The 23,474-nt window shown below is 35.7% G+C and overlaps 1 protein-coding gene across 11 annotated transcripts in view; it reads right to left on the reverse strand.

Annotated features, from left to right (window-relative positions):
- PIAS2 (protein inhibitor of activated STAT 2) overlaps nt 1–23,474 on the reverse strand; it is a 91,443-nt gene that overhangs the window by 29,976 nt on the left and 37,993 nt on the right. For all 11 annotated transcript variants that reach the window (XM_027118429.1, XM_027118423.1, XM_027118426.1 and 8 more), the window contains 6 exons: nt 20,553–20,603; nt 20,332–20,422; nt 12,302–12,436; nt 9,976–10,081; nt 8,458–8,531; nt 2,124–2,284 (listed from right to left, as the gene is read on the reverse strand). In XM_027118429.1, coding sequence (XP_026974230.1) covers nt 2,124–2,284; nt 8,458–8,531; nt 9,976–10,081; nt 12,302–12,436; nt 20,332–20,422; nt 20,553–20,603 — 618 coding nt within the window. The remainder of the gene's footprint in view (nt 1–2,123; nt 2,285–8,457; nt 8,532–9,975; nt 10,082–12,301; nt 12,437–20,331; nt 20,423–20,552; nt 20,604–23,474) is intronic.

Raw genomic sequence — 23,474 nt, forward strand, 5'->3', positions numbered from 1 at the left:
GTAATGGGATCACCTATTCGCTACCCTAAAGTTTCTCCCCTATCCCCAATTTTTTCACATAGTTCCATTCTTTACCTTCATAGCGCTTAACACAATATGCAGTTCTTTACTGTCTCCCACTCTGGAAGTGCTCTGTTTACCATTTTAGATCTAGTATCTGCCACACAGCCAGTATTTAATAAGTATTATATTGAATGAATTCGTGAAGGAATGCATGATGGAATAAAGAACTGCATGAATGGAAGGGGAAAAAAAAATGAAATCTTAAAAGTACCTGACAAAAAAACAAGTGAATGCTCATATAAAATCTCTGGGACTTTCTAAAACACATTAAAGACAGAAAACCAAAATGAAGAGACAGACTTGATGGAATAAAAATTTAAAGTTTCTGAATGAGAAAAATGTCACAATACAATCAGAAGGCAAACTGGGAAAATATATTTAGCACATGTAAACAGAGAAATTAATATCCTCAGTATATAATGAGCATTTATAAGTCAGTAAGAAAAAGATGAACCACAAAGGAAAAAAAACATTAAGTGACAATTCATAAAAAGTATTATAACAACCAATATAAGGATGAAGATAATAATTGATAATTATTGATAACTGATAATTCTTACAATAAATAAAAATCAAAACAATAAGATATCTTTTCAACTAGAAAACTAGTAAAGGCATTTTAAAAATAAGATTTAATATGATAAGCTTGGTAAGAAGACTGAGAAGTGGGCTTCCAATACACTACTGGCAGGAGAGTGAAATGACAACTAGGAGCGTAAAATCGTTTACTCCTCCTGGGAGGCATCTTGGTAATAAATAGTAAAAGTCTTAAAATTATATATTCTCTTTTATTCAGCATTTCAATTTCTAAGAGCTTAAGGAAAAAAACCCTGTCTAAACGAGCAAACAAAAGCTTCAAAAATGTTCATATCACAAGGTAAAACAGAAAGAGTGGCAACCATGTAGGCTATAATATTGGGTTGGCCAAAAAGTTCGTTTGGGTTTTTCCGTAAGATCTTATGGAACTTTTTGGCCAACCCAAGAGGAAAGAAAACAAACAAGCAAACAAACCAAAAAAACCGCTTAAATGATTAGTAATGTACCCACAATGGAACATCAAGTATCTAGGAAACATACCCTAAAATATTAATGGGCAAAGGGACATGACATATGCAACTTAATTCTCAAATGGTTCAAAAGGTTTCTGAAAATAGTAATCTCTTTCTCTCTGTATACACACATGCACACACCAAAAATACCTACACATTAAAAGGGAATGTGACAAAACAAATATGGCAGAATGTTAACAACTAACACATTGTGCTACTATGCAACTTCTTGCTAAGTTTGAAATTATTTCAAAGTAAGTTAAAAAGTAAAAGTTTACAGAGAAAAAAGTCCCATCACTCTTCATTGTCTCATTCCTCTCTACAGTAATACTCTTTTCAAACTGAAAAAAATGCTGAAGTATCTTTAAAGATCTAGGATATTTTTCACTCTACAGAGTGAAAATCATGATGTATATACACATCATTATGCAAAGAGTGATTTCAATCTTTTTAATACATCAATAACAAAATCATCACCATAGGGTGGGATGTTGATGATTTTATTTTAATCTTTTCATTAACTGTATTTCCTAAATGTTAATAGGGGTGCATGGATGATATATGCTATTTTTTTAAACAGTGTTACAGGAAAAAAAGGGTACCTCATTTACTAATAATTAGTTTATATCATTTTCCTTAATTCTGACATATGCAATATGACATGAGAGATAATGCTTAAGAGTTTGGGCTCCAGAGTCAGAAAAACCTGGAAGTGAATTCTAGTTTTAAACTTAACAGCTGCATAACACAACTCTATCTACCCTACCACTTGCTCTGCGGTTTTACACAGACCTGGTTGCTCTTCAAGAAGTTCTAGGTAAGCAAAATGACATCACTAAGTGGATTTTACCCTTTCCTATGGACAATGAAATATGATCATGAAAAGCAAAAATAAAAGGAAACTACTCACCCTCTTGTCCCCAACACAAAGAATATTATAAAGATAAAAGGGCCACTAACTACAGTTTAGAAATAAGATTAAGTATAATTATTATGTTGGGATACACTTACCCATCTAAAATTAGACTTTCATAGGCAGCTTTTTTGTCACACACAGGACAAATCCAGGTGGGCTTCTTCTCATTCATTTGCAGATAAAGGGCAGCATCAAAGCACTGTAGATGTGTACAAGTCACTGCACGGCATGGGATTGTCAGCCTCATTTTTCCTAACTATAGGACAGGGAAGACAACATGGGAAATCATTTCAGAAAAGAGAACAAAGCCTCAAAAGTCATAAAAATGTGAAGAAGTCATACGAGACTAACAAAATGAAAAAGAAACGAAACTAAAACCAGTATTTATTTCCATCAAGATTGCTATATATTTTATTTGTATTCACTGAAGGACGTATAATTTTTAAAAGACCATCTCATTTTCTGAAAGTAGGTAAAACTTGTAAATTCACAGGTAGGAAAAGATATATATACAATGAAAACATGTCTCTTTCTCATCTCTTCCCCTATTTAGAGAGAACCACTGTTATCCATCTCTTGCATGTCCTTTCACAGATGTTCTATGCATAATCAAATGTGTATTTTAAAAAACATATCCCCAGATACGGTGGTGTGCAATTCACACAATTCTGTACTTACATTTAAACTGTCTCCAATCTCATCACAACAAATAATACTGCAATAAATAGCTATGGGATAAATTCCTAAAAGTAAACTTTTTGAGTCAAAGAAAAAGTGTATGATTTTTGTCACAATGACAAACTATCTTCCACAGAGGTCACCTACTGATTTACACATATACATGTATTAATGTGCTTGGTTCCCCTCGACCTTGTCAATATAGCACTATTGAATCCTTTGACCGCTGCCAATCTGATAGGTGAAAAGTACCCCATTGTAGTTTTGGAATACACTTCTCTTATTATAAGTGAAGTTGAACTGCTGCTGCTGCTTTTTTTTCCTTTTTTTTTTTTTTTACTTCTAAGGGTCATTTGTGTTTCCAAGAACTGTCTATTAATAACCTTTTCTCATTTTCCACTTGGTTATTTATCTTTGGTTACCTATATTAATCAGCCTCATGTATGTGATATGAATTGCAAATACATTTTTATATACTTTTTTTCACTTTTGTATAAGCGCATATGTTGATGTTTCAATATACTCTTATAACCTAGTACTCTGTTCAATTCTTATTCCAGTTGGTAGAGGAATACCAACATCAAGACATATACAGCATCCAGATTAGATCAGATCAAGTTTTTCTGTAGAGCCTTTTGAATCTCCCTGTATACTCCCTTTATAGAAAAGATCTCAGTTTATAACCAGCTCTCTTGTTCTGATAGAAAATCTGTTTCTCCGACTACACTCTAAGCCCCACAAGGTCTATGTCACTGTTTACCAGTGTAATCCAAGTGTCACAACACAGTACCAAGCACGCAGCCTATGCTCAGTATTTGTCAGAAAGATGGTAGAATGAATGGAGAAAGTGGGTAAGGGTCAAAGAGAAAGAAAAGGAAGAAGGAAAGACTTCTTTATTTGCACTATAAAGTCTAGAAGAAGTCACAGCTAAACTATAACACTGTTAACTCTGCCTGAGGGGTAGGATTTTTAGAATTTTCCTTTTTTTTTTTTCTTTTGGTTTATCTGTAATTTCTTTCTGCTAAAATGAACATTTGGTTATTTTATAATTTAAAAAGAAAATAATTATCCAACTCATCATTATAGCAGTAACTAATGCTTATATAGTTGTACCTACATGTTAAGGTATCATGTTGAATACTTTACATTAATCTTCGTGACACTTTACATTTTAACCTAACAACTACACTATACAGTTGGTATATATTATCATCCCCATTTTATAATGAGGAAATAGGCAAAAAGAAGCTAACTAAATTGACTAACATTACAAAGTTAGAAAGTGGCAGAGTCAATATTTGAATACAGATGCTCTAACTCCAGAGTCCATACTACCTCTAAGTGTCTAGGATTCTAAAAGAGATTTTGGAAGTTACAGTGATTCATGCAAGTATGCAGCACAATTTAACTATTTAAGATGGAAAAGAAGTGAGAAAAGAATGTGAGGCAATTTCTCTTCTAAGATATTTCCCTCTATATTTTCCCTTCCTTTAATAACAAATTATCCCTTAAGTAATGTAGAACCTTACAGCATGCTAAAGACGTTTATGTAAATTTCATACAATTCTCATAACAACCCCATGACTCCAAAAGGACTAGTATCTATATATCTACTTCTGAAATGAAGATGCTGAGGCTACAAGAGGCTAAAAACAATACAATCACTAAGATGCAGTTGCTAGAGCTATAACACAAATCCAAATATTTTTCAATTTCATAAAGACGTTCCTAGTTTTACATTATACATGGTGGTAGTTTTTGGTTTTACTTATCTACCATTTCCTACTTTGCTAAGAGTTTTTGTTCTATAGGAATGGATGTTGACTAAATATCTATTTAGCACCTAATGAGATGATCAGAGAATTTTTTTTTTCAATTATTATTATAGATAATTTCAACAGATTTTCTGATATAAAACTATACTTGCATTCCTAAGAGGCATCCCTTTGTTATCACATATTATCCTTGAAAAAGAGTACTGGATTCTACTGGCTAGTGTTTTATTTAGGAATTTTCCATCATTGTTTTTTTACATAATCCATGTTTGTAAACAACCCAAATAATCACTAAAAACAGGTGAAAAAAATAAGCTGTACCATACCAATTCAACAAAATACCTAGAGTGGTTAAAATTAGATCTAGACATATTAATATATTTAAGATATACCATTAATTTAAAGACAGTAAACCACTGAACAGTATATATAGCACAATACAGGTTTTTCCAATAAACATACATATGATTATAAACAGAGTTAAATCTAGAAAGAAAGATATCATATTATTTAAAATGTTACTTCTGAATAGGTTTTAGTAATTTAAAATTTTCTCTTTTGTTTATTTGAACAACTGTATAATAAAGTAGGCATTATTTGTCAATTTTTTGGATTTGTTTCTTTAAAATAATGTTCTATCTAACTCAACCTACTACGGTTTTTTTAGGCAACCAGATCTCAAACTTTTGGCTTTAGAATCCCTTTACACTCTTCAAAATTGAGAACCTCCAAGAGCTTATATGTATGTAAGTTGTATTTACCAATATTTATTGTATTAGAAATGAAGAGACATTTTTAAAACACAAGAATACACAAGTACACATTCCATCAGCCATCAGAGTAATGACATCAGCCCCTGTTAGGTAACCCCTATCAAATATCACTGTCTACTCATGACAGAATGAGAGCAAGAAAGGGACAAACTGTGTCCTAGTATTATTATAAATAGTTTTGACTTTCTGGACCTCTTCAAAGAGTCTCAGGGATCCCCAGGTACCCTTGGGCCACAATTTGCAATCTGCTGCTTTTTTCTTTTTCTTCCTCTTCTATGACATTCTCATCTCTCCTGTAACTGCTTTAGAATTTCCACAGCATAAAGAAACAAAAACATTCAGGACTACAAAAGTTGCTGATCCTAAATTTAATGCTACTCTAGTGTCTTACAAGAGCTAATGAACATTTCCCAAGTTAAAAAAGCATTTATTACTAACTGGCAAAATCTGACCGATTTCCTAATACTGATTATGTAATGTTAATAAAAAAAGATTTGAATATGCTGAATTCTATTTAGTCAGATGATGGCACTGTTTTGAAATGTATTGATTTTATGAATAAAATGGTATCTAACACCGTAATGCAGCTTTTTTATTAATCAAATATTAAGCAGGTAGTATCCGAATTGATTTTTACTTCATTATAGACTAATTAGTATCTGTCTAAAGAAAGAGTAGGTATAAGCAAAAATGGCTCAAATCAGTGGTTTCAAACTATTTGTAGAAGCGGTACCTTTTTTTAAAAAATCTTGAGTCAGAATCAAACAAGACATAAAATCAAACCTGTTTTTCTTTTCTATCCTGGGGCACCCACCTAGCCTACCTCTGCAGGACAGTCCAAAATTCACTAGCTAATATCACTAAGATGGAACTCCTATGTAAAATTCAGATACTGTGTTCAAAAATTTAATTATACACACTCAATCAGATCCCTCTTTAACAGCTGTTGTAAAATTACCTTCCTTAGGTCCTAAGGACAGAGGTTTTGAACTGTGCTCTCACTATCCAGATTCATGTCTACTTCAAATCACTTTACAAACCATACTGTGAAATAGAACATTTCTTCCACAACCTTAAGCTATCATTTTCTCTCATTTTTGCCTAATTAACCCATGGTTCACCACTTATCCTTCCAAACGCCTATGATCCTTTTTTTCTTCACCATTTCCCATCACCACCCCAGATCCTGTGTTATTTCCACAGTCAGCTGGATACACTCCCTCCATTCTGCTATCTTCAACTGATACTAGTATTATCTCTGCCTCTAAAACTACTTTCATCATCTAACTTCTGTCATCTCTGTTAAATTTGATCAAAACACCTGTTTGGTTTTCTGATAACATAGATCACATCCTATAGTTAGCAACCCAATGTTAGGTTAACACTAGTATAGTCTGAAGAGTACCATTCACTCTTTTCTTAGAAAGTGCTCTGAAAAAATCAGGTAGGATGAATACTGAGGAAAGCTCAAAAGATAGTCTCAGAAACAGATCTGTTTTCACTTGTAAGCAGAGAAAGAAAACATTTAATGAACTTAAAACAGAATTTTGTTACTTCATTTCTTCAAATCATTGAAATGTTAGTTTTCTTAAAACTGTCAGTTTTATTAAAATTGACACATGTGAAAGGAACTATTCCCTATTCTTATATAGAAGAAATCCTGACGATGCCAATATACCACTTTCACTATTTTGAATGTCCAAGAATCCAATAGTTTGGTTATTGTTTTGTTTTGGTTGTTGTCATGTAGAACAGCACAGTGTTTGAAGGAAAAAATGGAAAAAAAAATTAAAAACCAGTTCCAAGACAGTAAGACTTACAGAAAATGGAACTGTGCAAACTGTACAACTCCTTAGGTAAATTGTGTAGAAGCGCTTTCTTCCTGATAGAATAGTCTGACATACTAAAACAAAAAGGTGACGTGAGTTCCCTTCCCAAATAGTGGTTGTGCTTAGAATATAGCCGGCAATGAACATTTGCTGAATATACTAGAGTTAAATCATAAGAAACTTCCAATATCCAAATTGTTTTTGATGAACAAAATGGCAATTTCATGTGTTCCAATTTAATATCAATCTTAACATGAGAAGGAGGAAAAGGTACTGTGAAGAAATGAACTCAAATGAACTCATGCCCAGCTTGTGAGTACAGGAGGTCCCAAGCCCCTCTAGGGCCCCTGCCACCACCTCAGGGCATTAATGTCCTCCTGCAGACCGTCTCTGTGTTTCATAAACACACGTTTCCGATTTCGAAGCAATCCCAATTTCATGTTAAGTCTATCCCTTTCCAATAAAGGTAAGTTAAAGTTAATGATAATAGATAATAAAGCTTTAGAAAGAAAGATATCTGCTTTCCCAAATAGAGAGGTAGACTTATAATCAGGATATTTATATTTTTGGTCCAATGTGGCAATATGGTACACTGTCTTATAAGAGAACTGGAATAATGTCAGAAGACCAAAATTTAAATCCTTGTTCTACTACAAACTAACTGTGTGATTTGGGTTAGCCAACCCCTTTCAGTCTCAGGTTCCTCATCTGAAAATGGGAACAATTCCATACAGGCTTGCTAATTAGACAATATAAGGAGCACATAATAGGAACTTAACAAATTATTCCCTTCTCTGACACAATTCTCTTTCCATTTAAAAAACTGTATGTTTCTCACAATGGTAGCTGGTCACCAAATGCCTCCCCCCGGCAACTATATTATAAATTCCTAATTCCATACTTTTCTCATAAAGTTCCTCTCATCTGCAAAGGGTCCCCTCCAAGAGTAGTGATTTTAAAGAAGCCTTCATCCACTATTCCTGACCTCGCCTATCAATTAGCATTTATTAGGTCCTAATAACTTTACTGTTATTTTTCAATACCGTTTATATTGATAAAAGGAGCCAACTCTCTAGATATGTTCAGTATTAGCTGTGGATTATCGATAATTAACTGTGACAGATTATTCTGAACCTAAAACTCTCTTTCCTCTTTGATGCAATATCCCTTTACATCTCTTCTTGCTTAGTCATTGCCTGAAGAATGTTTGCATTCTTTGGAATTATAATGCTTAACCATGAAGATCCCCGAATGGGAAAACGAAAAAAGTTCAAAATTCCATAATATACCATTCATTCACATACTTACTTTTATAGGAAAATTAGTAATTTATAAAAAGTAAGATGCCCCAGAATGTTTTGTTGCTTTACTTACAGGGCACATCAAGGACACCCGAAGGCTAGTGGTAGCAATTTCACTATCAGGATCCGCAGTAAGTTTTTCTTTAACTTTAGGAGGGAAAATCAATAATAAAAACACAGTTTAAAAAATTAATTGTGACATATGAATAGAATTATAGAAATATATATATCATCTTATATAAAGTTTGCCAAACACTTCAAACAGATCAAGAAACTACAAAAACAAAACAAAACAAACAAAATGTTAAGTATTAATGTACTAAAAACACAACCATACTTCCAGTATTAGGTTAAAGAATTACAAACTCTAGATGACATGTTTAATTGAATTTTTAAATTTTCTTTTTAAAAGTAAAATTGCAGGTGAGGAAGAGTTTCAAAGCAGAAAGCTGTTTAAGACTTAAGAACAATACAACAATTAGGAAAGGAACTTGGAAGGCAGCTATCCTCTGAGCTTCAACGCTTTTCTAAAACACATTCATGACTGTTTTAATTTGGGAGTACTGGTAATTTCCAACAATTGTTAAATTTGTAAACAGAAAAGGTAAAATATTCTTATACTTCCTTTAACTATTGAAAACTACTATGGATGTGGGAATGTCTGTGATCTTAATCATCATGTAATGTATACAAGTTATTGTCTATCTATACAAGCTAATGAAGACATACACCACCTTCAGATGCCTAATTCTCAACACCACAATAGCGAGAACAGGACTGTAAGTAGAGACAGTGGAACCTGAGTGGGGTAAAAAAAAACTACGGAAGAGCTTCCATGGCTTTCAGCTCTAGGCAGGAAGATCAATACTGTACTGTCTGAAATGAGAAATGGCTTGAGTATAAGAAACAAAATACCATTTCAACAGCCCTACTTGGTTCCCTTTTCAACCTATAGATCCTCTTCTCCTTTCTGGTTCATTCAGTGATATGAACTGGGAGAAAAATATTCTCTTTCTCCCCAAAAAAATGTCCTGTTCAATTAACTTCAATTACTGAACTGAATTATTTACAGTTTGGGTTATTATTTACAGTTTGGGTTAACAGTTTGGGTTGACTTTTTTTTCTCTACCTATTATTATACAGTATGAAAGCAAAGTACAAAATAAAACATCTCAGAAGGCAAATATTATTGTTGATGGATATCAACATTTCTTTTGCAAAAAGACCTTTTTTAGTTAGAAGTTTTTAAATGTACATCACACTACACACCGCAGGTTTTGAAGACTTGCATTCCTAATCTCAAGTCAACGTAGGCATCAAAACTGCCATCAACCTGACATTTACCTAAATAACTTATGAAAAGGTGAAAAATCAGATTAGCTGAGATTTAAAATTAATCCTCTTGGGAGTGGTTTCTGAGAGAAGGGCTTTTCAATTCATAGGGCTCCATTCTTAGAGTATTTTTAATTCACAATTCATTTTAGGTTTCTAATAATTGTTCCCAAATTGTTCCTGTATGGAGATATATGTGAAGCTTTTTAAATTTCCATTTAAAGCATCTCATATGCTCAGTCTTACAAACATTACTTACTTAGTGCTCTGGAATGATCAGGGTTTCTAATACCTTTCATTTTTAATCTCTGTAATAACATGGCTGATGTGAGCTGTCGTACAAGATATACAGACATGGAGTAATTCTACAAAGAAAGATAATCTGTATTAAAGATGAGAGATAATAGTCTACTTACATAAAACACTTGTCTAAGAAGCTCTGGTTTCTAAAAATAACATTCAAAATAACTTCCACAGGACAGTCAATGACTGGGAAGGGAACAAAATCAACTCAGCTACTTTAGGGAAGATGAACACTTCATCATCTCAGTGATTGAGATATTTCTCAATCACTTATAACTTTAAAACATCTATGTGAAAGATAAAATGGCTCAGATCAGTGGTTTTCAAACTGTGTTTCTAACTTAGCAAAACTGGTGCTTTAGGGGCCACCATGGTATAAATGAAAATGCACTCTCCCACGCCCACTTCTAACTAGAATTTTCTGTTTTTATGTAATGGGGCTCTCATAATATATTCATTGAAAAATGAGATCCACTGCAGAAACAAAGTTCAAACACCTGTGGTCTAAATTAACACTTCACATACAGAGTTCCACAGTTCTAATTCTGGCAGACACTTGCTACATGGCCTTAGGCAAATCACTCGTATGAACCCAAAATCAGCTTTCTTTTGAGAAAAAAATTTGACAATTAATTCCTGTTCCCAAACGGGCATTTTACTAGGGAAGGGGAAGCTACTACAGTATATAAGACACATGAAGAAACTATAAAAATCAAAAAGACAAGGCCAGAAAATAATAGCATCCAATCCCATATTCTCTTAGATCTGGCACAAAGGAACTTTCATTAGCTATTTATAAAGCTATGAAGAGATGATATACAATTTTACCTAAATGCTAAAAACCTACTTTACCATTTCATTACATTCATTCATTCAATCAATTCTACAATAAACAAAATACTTTTAATAGTTGCCAAACCAAATACTTTAAATATCATTTTTAATGTCCTGTAACAGTCCTTTCAAATATCTGAATACCCACTATAGTGTGCAAATTTAAGTCAATTAATCATTATAATTACAAGGAAAGAATATTATTCCCATTATATGGCAAAAAAAACCCCACACCTGTCAGGCCTTCAATGTCTGCAATCTTTTACTCAAAAAATCTGTAAGTTCATAATCATTTCAAAAAGATATACTACTCTTCTGTTCAAATTCCTCTCACTAAGCTTTAAAGCATTAATACTTGCTCAGTTAACAATGTCCCTTATATTTGCATATAACACCCATTCTCGAGATTTTATTTATTCTTTATAATAAGCAGGCCTCAGGGAATTAATCAATTTGGCCAAAATCAAACAATTTGCCAACTTGGGACTAAGCCAAGATTTCCCAAATCCTTATCCAGTGCTTTACCACTGTACATTCAGTTCACACAAATAAAAAATATTAGGGATCAGTGTCTTATGATAAAAAAGTTAGAGTAAAAATTCAGAAATGAGAGCTCAAGAGAACAATCATTAAAGAGATCCTAATGTCTGTACAGTCAATACAAAAATATTCTTTATATCCAGCTCTGCAATTACCTTGGTGATAAAACCAAATGATTCTGGCTACAAACATGACTCAACTTCTCCATCCACAAATAGGAATACTATCCTTTATTTCTATGAAACAGCAACATTAAAGCTGATGTTCAGAAGTTAACTGAAATCTCTTGCTATTCCATTATTTCAGTTATATAAACAAGCAGTTCTAAAATGGAAATCCCTTGTTGTATTAATCAGTATCTCATAATTGACAAAATGCATTTTGAGACTAAGCATCAGCAGAAACCCAGGTTCATCAACCTAAAAATACAGAGGAAATAATATAAATCTAAGTAAATATTTTCATATGGATGCCCACATGTTATTTGAAGTATCAGCTATTCATATAAAGGCTGGAACAGATTATTTCTAATCACAACATGAGTACATTTAACCAAATGTTAATCTTCTCCAAAGCCTGAGAAAGCTTTCTTTGTTCCTCTTCAAAAATTACCCCAAATTCCCAGTTTCTTAAAATACTACTTAAACACAATTGTGATTAACCATTAACTTAAGAAACACTGTAATGATACTTACTTCCTTTCTAAGAAAATAAAGAGATGATACTCAGGAAACCTTAAAGTTTCAACCTTGAAAATCTCTACATCTCTACCCTGAACTGAAAATTACTGCTTTTGGGGTTACAAACAGAAAACTGAATGAGCTGGAGCTAGTAGCCTAAGAAAAAAACAAAGTAAATCAACACCTAGTGGGAACACTTTCATGCTACCCAGAGAAAAGAATCTTTACCTTTCCAATTTCTGACGCCCAAGAAATGGAAATCTGGTTTGGCACAGCTGAGGATAATCTAACTAAAGATGTAATATTCAAAGGGCGTCCAGGGCGCTTCTGCTCAATCCCATTTTTAGGTGGTGGTGCATAGCCCTATAACCAAGAAAGAAAAATAATTTTAAATTCTCCGTAGAGAAGCAAACATTTTCTCCAAGACGAGTACAGTATCTTGCCTAATTTCAGTCACACTTAATTACTTTTATTTTATCCTGGAAATCACATAGTCCTCACCCTAAAGTCACCAATCCAAAAGAGGAAAATGACCTTTTAAAAATGTTACAAAATATTTCACAAATCCAGAAAAATACAACAAAAAATCCATGTTCCATTAAAATTAAAGATGCTGAGATCTTGCCATACTATGAATTTTTTTCCTTTTTATAAACAATAAAGTTGCACCTCTTTACACTGATTCATCTTAGGAGCTCTAATTCATTCAAATACTAGGGGCGAGAGAGGGAAAACGAACTCTGGAAATTTAAAAAAAAGCAAATCAGTGAATTTCAAAGGAATTATTAAAATCTTCTGAGTGATAAAAAAGCTCTCCACTGTCTTCTCTCCGAGTAGAACAGAGATTGCCATCTTTAAAACCAGGTCACGTTAACAAAAAAGAATAACCAATATTTCATATTTCAATTGGCATTGAATTAGCTTGACGGCTATAATAAAATCGCTACTTATATATTTTTCTATTTTTTCTAGTCATTAAGTATTTGTTTTAAATAGTAAACAGCCTCACTTTTGATTTCACAGTACATCCAATTCTCAATTACCACAGGACTTTTCAGTTTCTGATTTTCAAAACCAATACATTTTTTAGAAAATTAAAATTTCTTAGCTGCGAAAACATCTACATATTGAAAAGCACACACCATATTTCATTGAATCTAAGATGCCAATGATGCAATTTATGTACCACTGAGAAGAAAAAAACAGTAAGTTAATGATACAACCTAATGTACTTTTTTTTCCTGCATACATATCAAGAAAACATAAGCAAAATGAACTGGCTAACATATTCCTTTAGGATATACAGAAGAATCTCTTGAATCGTTTTCTCACTGTCATCAGTGCATGTTTTCCACATGATACTCTCCTATATGCCACCAAGAGCTCAAGATAAAAATACTTCTTAAGGGCTTCCCTGGTGGCGCAGTGGTTGAGAGTCCGCCTGCTGGTGCAGGGGACACGGGTTCCTGCCCCAGTCCGGGAAGATCCCACATGCCGCGGAGCGGCCGGGCCCATGAGCCATGGCCGCTGAGCCTGCGCGTCCGGAGCCTGTGCTCCGCAATGGGAGAGGCCACAGCAGTGAGAGGCCCACGTACCACACACACAAAAAAACTTCTTAAAATTATATTCTACTCCACAAATATCTCTCAGATTTCCTTGCAAGTCACTGACACCCTTAGACTAACTACAAGTGTTAATGCTGACACACCCTGGATATTAAGAGAACAAAAATTTCAAATAACAGCCAGGATTCACGAACCTTCCTCGAAATGTTCCCAAGTCATTTGTTGACTGAAAAACCGATAAAGGGCAGTTAACCAGTCATGCCATGGGAATAATAACATCAGGGTTGTACAAGTGCAGGCAACAACAATACATTACAGCTGCCACTTGATCATCAGAAACTGTTAAGACACCTCTAGATTTTAAAGATGTCAAAAATATGCACCTTGGTAACAATGAGATACAGTTTTGGTGCCATCACAAGGCAGAGCCCAGGAAAACAGTCTTTCACACTAGGGAACACCTTTCGCTGCCTTGTAGGAGGTAGGATAGTAATTTTTTTTTTTTTTTTTCAGTATGCGGGCCTCTCACTGTTGTGGCCTCTCCCATTGCAGAGCACAGGCTCTGGACGCGCAGGCTCAGCAGCCATGGCTCACGGGCCCAGCCGCTCTGCGGCATGTGGGATCTTCCTGGACCGGGGCACGAACCCGTGTCCCATGCATCGGCAGGCAGACTCTCAACCACTGCGCCACCAGGGAAGCCCTGATAGTAATTATTAAGTGTGAACTCCCATGATAATGTGTAATCTACAACATGCAACAAGACTTTGAAAATCATTGAGAACTGTCTGAGCAGAGGAATAGAAGACAAAGAGAAGAACGTAAATAACTTTCATTACACTATGGAAAAGGGAAATTGTGTGTGTGTGCGTGTGTGTGTGTGTGTGTGTGTGTGTGTGTAGAGGAGGATTATGCCCATCTAAAGTTGTTCAAGTGAAATAAAACAAAGAAGCAAACTCATAAGAAAGTCCTCTTATAAAGACTAGGAAATTGGTTCAATGAGCAACACACACAAGAAATATCAACACCAATATCTGGGTAATTGTGAATGAAACCTTTGTTTTGCCTGTTTGGGGCCTGAAAGACTAGTCTGTCTTCTGGTATGTCCACTAGTATGTTAACCAAATAAAAATAATGGCACAGGGTGTGCCAAAATGATAAAAACTCATGAACTAGTTAGACAGTAAACTCTGTAAATTGGAATTTGAGAAACCCAGCAACAATGTTGTTAGTTAATTTGACAGAAGAGAGCAATAGAAGGGAAGAGAATAAACGAGCATATAAGAATGAGGTGTTAGTAAATTCAAAACCAAATATGGTACTAGTATTATTCACCGAAACATTTTAAATCTATTCTCTACCCCCACAAGACTAGTTTAATTTCATTGGTAATTCTGAGTTATCTGTATACTTATATTCTCCCTCTGACCAACAGTATCACCTCCAGTCAACCATCAGTTACCTGATTATTGAGAACAGGATATACAGTTGACCCTTAAACAACTCGGGGGCTCGGGCACTCACCCACCACACAGTTGAAAATCCAAGTATAACTTACAGTCAGCCCTCTGAATATTCAGTTCCTCTGTACCTGAGGCACATGCAATACTGTAGTATTCACTACTGAAAATAACGCAGTATTTGGACCCGAGCAGTTCAAACCCATGTTGTTCAAGGGTCAACCGTAAAAGCTGAGCCTTCACATATTTCTAACAATTTTCCATATCTAAAGCAAAAATAAAATTAAGTTCATCTGACAGGAGACCTTTGGAGTAAATCTAAAGCTTTCTAAATAAAGGCTGCTGGAGAGCCATTGAAAGATTTTTTCATCAGTCTCAACCTAACACTTCAATAAAAGATATACCTAAAGTATCTTTTCTGTTCCATGCTCTGACAACATCTCATCTACTTGTAATTCTGACAAAAGATGACAGTGTTGCTCCTTTAACATTTTCCCCCTAATTTTCTAATTACCATTACTACTTTAATACTACCAACATATTTACTATTTTACTTTGTATTATAAAAATTTTCAAACATACACAAGAGTAGAAAGAACAGTAAAGTACCCACCAAACCACTTCAGTAACCAACATGTTGCCAAACTTGTTTCATTTGCCTCTGGCCCAACCCGAGCCCACCCCAAAATACATACCCCCCTCCCAAAATACATACCCCACACATACACACATTTATTTTTGCCCAAGTATTTAAATGCAAGTTCTAGACATGCCATTTGACCCATACTTTTATATGCATCTTTAAAAGACCCTAAAAAAAACAAAACAGTATCACGATCTTAATTTAACCATAACTTAAAAAAATTATCTAATATCTACTTTATATTCCAATTTCTCAACCGCCTCAGAGATGTCTTTTATCTTTTTATTTCTGAAACTTTCAAACCTATAGAAAAATAGGGGAAAAAGTATAACAAATTCCCATATACCTATCATCCAATTCAATAATTTACTTATAAGCAGTCTTTACCCCCATCTCAGATTATTATATAAGGTATCCCAGACACATTACTTTATCCATACATAGTTTGGTATATATGATGTCCTTTTACAGTTTGAATCGGAATCCAAACTTGACCCTCACAGTGTGCTCAGTTGTTTCTGAAGTCTCCTTTATTCTATATTAAAGAATAATTTTTATTCTCTCCCACCCCCTGCCTCCAAGTCTACTCCTTTTCCAATGCTGTCGTTGGAGACCCCAGGGCTTCTGACCTGAAGAATGACCTCTTCTTCTGTATTAGACAGACTGCTTCCTCACAGTATGAAAGTATGATACTCCCATGTTTTAAGCTGGTAATTAGTTGTACAGGCTTGACCAAACTCAGGTTCAAATTTTCAGGCACAAAAACTACATAAGGAATGTTATGTTCTTCCTATTGTACCACATCATGAGGCACAGAATGTCTGTTTGCCCCATTTTCAGTGATGTAAAGGTTGATCAGTTCACCTGATGTAGGCCTGATCCTTCCACTATAAAGTTCCGCATCCAGCTTTGACCTAATGGTTTTAGTATCCATTGATGATGGTTATCAAGATCCATTATATGATTACAGATTACAAAAAAAGTTTTTAAATCCATTCTTCCTTTTGCTTATATTCGTTGAAATCTTTCCATAAAGAACTTGACCACAGCAACATTTGTTACTCTGAAATCAATGATTCTCTCCCTTAACCAGTTTTTAGAGTAGTGAGCTGATGTAACCTCCAAAGGTTTATTTTAGCATAATTATAAACTCATTTATATATTTGATAATTTTGAGTCCACTTTATTATTTTTTTAGATGCCAATATTATCCCATCTTAGGCCAAGGGAATCTCTTCAAATTGGTGTGTGTGTGTATCAAAAGAAGAATATATTGACTTTACTTCAGGCCAGATTTACTGTGAGGCAGACCGTCGGTGTAACTAATATATGCAGGAAAAAAATAATGTATCAGCAAAAAGAAATCCACAAACTCAGAGAATACACTGAGATAATGGCACTAGTACTAGTAAGTCTCCTGCTGCACCGAGAGGAAATACTTAGGAGATCTTTTTCAGCTGAACTGTAAGCACACATTCTCTCCACTCTTTGGAATCTTTCCAAGAAATACTACCCCATGTCAACCCACCTCCACACCCCAACCTTACAGCTCCACAGGTTTACATAAATTTCTCAAAATCTGTTTAAAAGGAAAAATAATTCAGCCTCTCAAAATAACTCTCCACGCAAAGAATTTTTCTCTCTTCTACCCTTAAAAGCATGTAATTTTCTCATTTGGCTGTCAGTGTGTATGCTTGCAGTGCTTGAGTAAAAGGTGGAGGTGTGGGGAAGATTCTCAGAGGCAGTTTCACTTGTGTCTGTCCACTCTGCACTTATCGTTCTACAAGTCCTGCTATGAACTGCTTACTGTCATCTCTGTATCAAGGGACTGGAAAAATCAAGGGATAAGGATGTCTTATAAAACTCAGCATCTTGATGTGGGTAAAACAGCACATAAACTGCTTTCATCACTATTTGACCCTTAAGAATCCAGGGACACATTGCTATTATCAAGGTAACACCATTTCCCATTCAGTTTACTCTTTGTTCATCATGGATCCATAATGACTGCATACTACAATAAGGTCATACGCGTAGACACTTGTTCCCAGACACAAAGTCGAATTTATTCAGAGCTCTAATGGGAAATCCCATGACTTACTCCTCCAGGATCTGTTGTAGGATAAACCAGGATCATGGGCAAGGACCACATGTTGAATTTCTTTGTGGCCTGTTGATGCTTCTTACAATTGGAACAAAGTCCCTGAAGATCTCCATGGTGGTGAAGAGCTCACTTCTCAGGCAGCAGTACACTCACATGATTCTCATAAATCTGCTTCATGCTAGTAAAGGCTCCATATTACATTATCCCAAACAACAGCAATTGTGGATCAAGGGGAGGTCTCAGCAGTTTCTCATCAGTTGCATGTAAATTTATGTCAGCTGTTCCACAGGAGTTCACAGGGCTGAAGACGAAAAACCTGGGAAAGACTTGCATCTGGTCTTTGGGATGGTCCTATTAGGGTCAGGCAAGTTCACCCTTGCCCCCATCATCACCCCATTGCCTTCTGTTTGTGAAATCTGTTTTGAAATCCTTTGTCCTAATGCTCACCTTTCTTCACCTCCCTCACAAGTGCTCCTGGAGCCACTGCAGGACTCTGGCTCCAGAGGTGAGTGCAAGACTCATCAGACAAAGGGTGTTTCACGTAGTAGCTGATGTGTTCACGAACAGCCTAGTATAAGTACTCAACGGTTAGGTAGTGCTTTTGGTAAGAAAGCAGCAGTGACTGAGTAACAATGTCCCAGAGGAAGTGCTCAACTGCCTAATTTCTTCTCTCTCAAAAGTCCTGGAAGAATGACAAATTCAGAGCTATCCATAGTGGTGCTGCAGATCTCATAGATGAAAATATTATAGCAAAAATACTGGTCCACCTGGAAAATTGTGTGGAACGTGTGTATACACATCTGTCACTATCATATTTTCTGAAGCAATGCCAGAGTTTAGGTAGAGACTCACACATTTCAGACACGACCCCCCAGCACTGGCACATATAATACTGGATAGATCTTCAAGGTGGGTCTATAGACAGCAAGAAGATCATCATAATTAGATATTTCTAAGGAGAATGAGAGAGTTAAATAGCAATAAAAGTCAAAGGTCAAAAGAAATCTTAGCCCATCGTCGACAAAGAAAATTGGATATGAAAGGCAATGGAAAATGTGCTATCATTCCAAAACCCCAGGTTTCCTTTGCTACACATCTGGCCACCCAGTGGCATCCTTCAGCTCCAAGTAAGGCTGCTTCTCCCCTTGGTTTAGATCGTTATATGATCCATCCAGATAAAAGACAGCTCCTGAGATCTGTTGTTGCTTATGGCCAGAAACCCAAGAGACAAAATGTCCCACTGGGGTTTGAACATGCACAAGGCCATGTAAGCATTCCTCCCCACCATAACTGCTCAGCCTCTGAAATTTCCCCTTTCATCCCCAGAAAACTCTTTCATGATTTCAGCCTCACAGACATCTTTCAGAAAGAGCAGGCAGTCGTGCAGTATTGCTCAAGCCCTATAAAATGCATGAAACACGTTATTTCTCAGGTCTCTAAATCCACAGGCTACACATGAGAGAAATGAGACTCGTGACAACCAAGAAGTCACATCTTTGACTGGCAGGGTCAGCCTTGGCCACTGACCATCTTCACTTTGGGCTTCAACTACAACCACTTGGCCCTGGTACAGCCTGCTCACAGCTGTTGCGCATATACTTATTCCAGAGACAAGTCTTGTGCCCAGCAGGGATGCTAAACAGCTGCCCCATCTCTGTCTCAACAGTCACATGGTATCTGCTTTACTAAAATGGCAGCTTAACATAATGGTGGAATCACTGTTCTCACAGCACTTCTTCAGTTAAGATACATATCCACTCTGTAGGGCTTGAAAAACAGGCCATGCTCTACTACTATTGTGATTAAGGCTTTACTTCCACACAGCTGTACCAAATTAGTAACTTAGTCCAAACCTCAGTGGAGACAGATACATAGTCCTGTTCAACAATTAATTGTTACATTAAGATTTGACTAACAGGATTTGAAGAGTCTGGAGCTATCTAACAGGTCAGAAGCAGGCTATACACACTGAGAGAGAGAGTGTGTGTGTGTATCTCCCAGGTGCTGAAGCCCATATACTACTTCACTGCTTAAACAATAGGTTGTCAATCAGATATCACTGCATCCATCCCCCAAGTGTGCACCATCAAGGCTCAAGCTCAGAATCCTTAATCTCCATGTCCAGTAGCTCTCAGCAGCCTCTAACTTTCATCATCTCATCCATGGCTGAGGCCCAGCTCATTCAGACATCCACTACAACATGCTGCCCTACATATGCAGGTCCTGCCCTGCTACTATGCCATTTGATATAATCTGAAGAGTCTTTCACAGCTTCCTCGCTTCCAGGCACAAGATGCTTCAAGCTCATCTTTTCCATCTCCCCCAAACCTGGAATCAGCCACTTCCCCAAGGAGCCATGAATCTCTCTAGTGGAAAACAGTATTTAATGCTGGGACTGTTCATTGGTACTAAGTGATCACTATTTCTAGGCCTTGTTAGTATTTATAATAAACTTACATACAAAAGCCTGTGAATAAAAAGCAACTTACAGGCAAAGGAAACAGCTTCCCATTTACTTTTATACAGAGACTATTGGGATAGTTATCTTCTTGAGGGCAACTCGTCTCTGCCAGGCAAAGTCTGCATTAAAGAAAAAAAAGAAATACTCTTAAATAGTGTACTCAAACATGCTTATGTATTTACAAATTCAGGACTATATACATATAGTTACAAGTATAAAATTAAAGTAACAAGAAAATTTCAAACTCACCTCAACTGAACTTGGACTGTATAATCTCTCCTACCACCTGGCAAAAAATCCCTGTTGGAAAGAGAAAAAAATTGGGTTAAGAAAACACAACTAGAATTCACAGAAACATTCTCAACAGAAAAAAGCATTATTGGTATTTTTACTCTTAGTCCTTAAAAAATGAACACTACCTTACCAATAGCACAAGGCTTAATTAAAACACTGTAGTTATGAAAGCCCTCATTTGCTTAACATTTAGTCTTGTCTTTATGGCAATTTTAAAGTATTTTCAATTCATGGGAACTTTTGCAATACAATTTTTATTTCAACAGACAACAGACTTGGTTAACAGGAAAAGGAGCATGGTTCTAAAAGCGTTTAATAAATTAATTGTTTACTTACAGTGGTTCTGAAGCCTTGGCCGAGCATTCTAATCACTTGCAAATTTTGTTTGAATACACAGGCCCACTCATCAGATATTCTTATTGGTTCTGAAGCACAGTCTGAACATTAGTAGTTTTTACAACTACTCAGGTGATTCTAATAAAGAACTAGGCTAGAGAACTGGTGTCTAAAGCCTCAGAACCTCTATACCACAGCAACTTCATAACTATGTACCCGAATAAGGAAACAGAATCTCTTAAAATTTCTAGATGAGAACCTAACAGAGTCCCATGTGAAATATCTCTGGGATGGAACCTCCTAAACACTTGCCACTCAAAATGGAGTCCACAATGAAGCAGCATTGTAACTGCTTGGGAGCTTCTTAGTTAGAAATGCAGAATCTCAGGCTCCACTCCAAAACTACAGAATTAGAATCTGAATTTTAGTAAGATTCCCAAAGTGACATGTATTCACTTTACAGTTTAAGAAATCTTCTCCTTAGCCATTATCATAAATCCTGGACTGCGTCAGAGAGAAGATCATTAGCGATTAGTCCTGTCTTGAGAGTACATATAGCCCTCCATCTTGTTCCAACTTGCTTCTTACTGCTTCCAATTCTCTATGTTCACTGGAAGGCAGTAAAGCACAGTAGTGATCAGCCTGAGTTCCATAGTCCCAAACTGTATGACCTTGGACAAATTACCTAACCTTTCTGTGCCTCAGTTACATCTGTTAAAGATGGAAAATTACTGCATCTACTTCATGAAGTTGTTGTGACAAATGTGTTAATACTACATGTGAAGTGCCTGGATATAAGAAGTGCTCAACAAGTGTGAGCAGCTGGCTGCTATTATTGTTAACTGTTTCTCTTGCCAGTAGTAGCTTCCACATTTCTCAAATGCCTATATCCTAGACAACACTGACCTCTTGAGAGTAACTCATATCATTCTGCTCATTAAAATCAAGAAACACTGCAAAGTCTGGGTGCTGGAGCATCAAAAACAAATAAGACATAATATTTGCTCTCAAAGGTCTCATATGCTAGTAAGTAACAAATATATACAACTAAAATAATATGTGGTAAGTGTTACAGTACATTATGAAAAATAAGTGTTACAGAAAAGAGGGAAATTCAATTTTGTCTTGAAAGTTCAAGGCAGTTACCACAATCAGTCCAAACAAATTAGAAAACAGGGTTTGTACAGCAGTGGTTCTATTTCCACGTAGAGAGACACACTTCCATCAGTAACAGTGTCTTCACTAGCAGGGTGATTCTCAACAGAAGGAAAGGTGAGTATCAACCAGAGATACATGGCAGAAACTTGTTAGGTTGGGAACATAATTTTCAAAAAGAGAAAAGACAAAAGATGAACCTAGAAAGATAAATGGGAGAATGTTATAAAGGGTTTTGAATGGTTCACTAAGGATTTATACTTTATTCCAGTAAGGGAAATTAACATAAACTGGGAAATGCAATGTGTTACAGATCTTCACAAATGTGACAAGTAATGACTAAGCATCTTCTGACATTCATTTTCTGCCAGTCACTGCTCTAGGAACTTTCACATGTTGAACTCATTTATCAGATATAAAGGCATTTACTATATGCCAGGCACTGTGACAGGCTCTGAGAATATAAAAATGAGTAAGAGATGTTGAATTTACAAACTTCTTAGTGAAACCAAGTAGTCAAATAAATGCTTTAATAGAAAATAAGTACATGGGAGTAGTACAGAGAGAGACAAATGATGAATTTGGGGAAATGTGAAAAGGCATCACAGAAGAGGGAAGACTTGAACTGGCCCTTAAAACATGACTCAGGTTTGCCAAACAGAGTAAGGAGGAAGAGGATATGCAAAGATGCACAGCTATGAAAGTCTAGCTAGAGTACAGGCTGCTAAAGAAGAGTGACAGGAGATGAGATGATTAAAAAAAGTTTAGTAGATCCTACAGAGGCCACTTCTCCAAAGTCGAGAAACAAAACTAACCTACCACATACATAAAAATACAAAGAGCAACTTAGACAAAATGAGATGGCAGAGGAACATTTTCCAGATGAAGGAACGAGATAAAACTCCAGAAGAAAAACTACATGAAGCAGAGATAGGCAATCTACCCAAGAAAGAGTAATGATCGCAAGATGATCGAAGACTTTGGGAGAAGAATGGATGCACAGGGTGAGAAGTTAGAAGTTTTTAACAGAGTTAGAAAATATAGTGAACAACCAGAGATGAAGAATATAATAACTGAAATGAAAAATATACTAGAAGGAATCAACAACAGACTAAATGATACAGAGGAATGGATCAGTGGGCTGGAAGACAGTAGCAGAAATCACTGCCACTGAACAGAAAAAAGAAAAAAGAATGAAAAGAAATGAGGATAGTTTAAGAGACCTCTGGGACATCAAAAATCACTAATAATTCACATTATAGGGGCCCCCAAAAGGAGAAGAGAAAGAGAAAGGGCCTGAGAACATATTTGAAGACATAACAGCTGAAAACTTCCTTAACGTGGAAAAGGAAGGAAAAATAAACAAATGGGACCTAATCAAATATG

The sequence above is a fragment of the Aethalodelphis obliquidens genome, unplaced genomic scaffold, assembly GCF_003676395.1.
Source record: "Aethalodelphis obliquidens isolate GAN/ISIS:26980383/991018 unplaced genomic scaffold, ASM367639v1 scaffold19, whole genome shotgun sequence".
NCBI classification, from domain to species: Eukaryota; Metazoa; Chordata; class Mammalia; order Artiodactyla; family Delphinidae; genus Aethalodelphis; species Aethalodelphis obliquidens.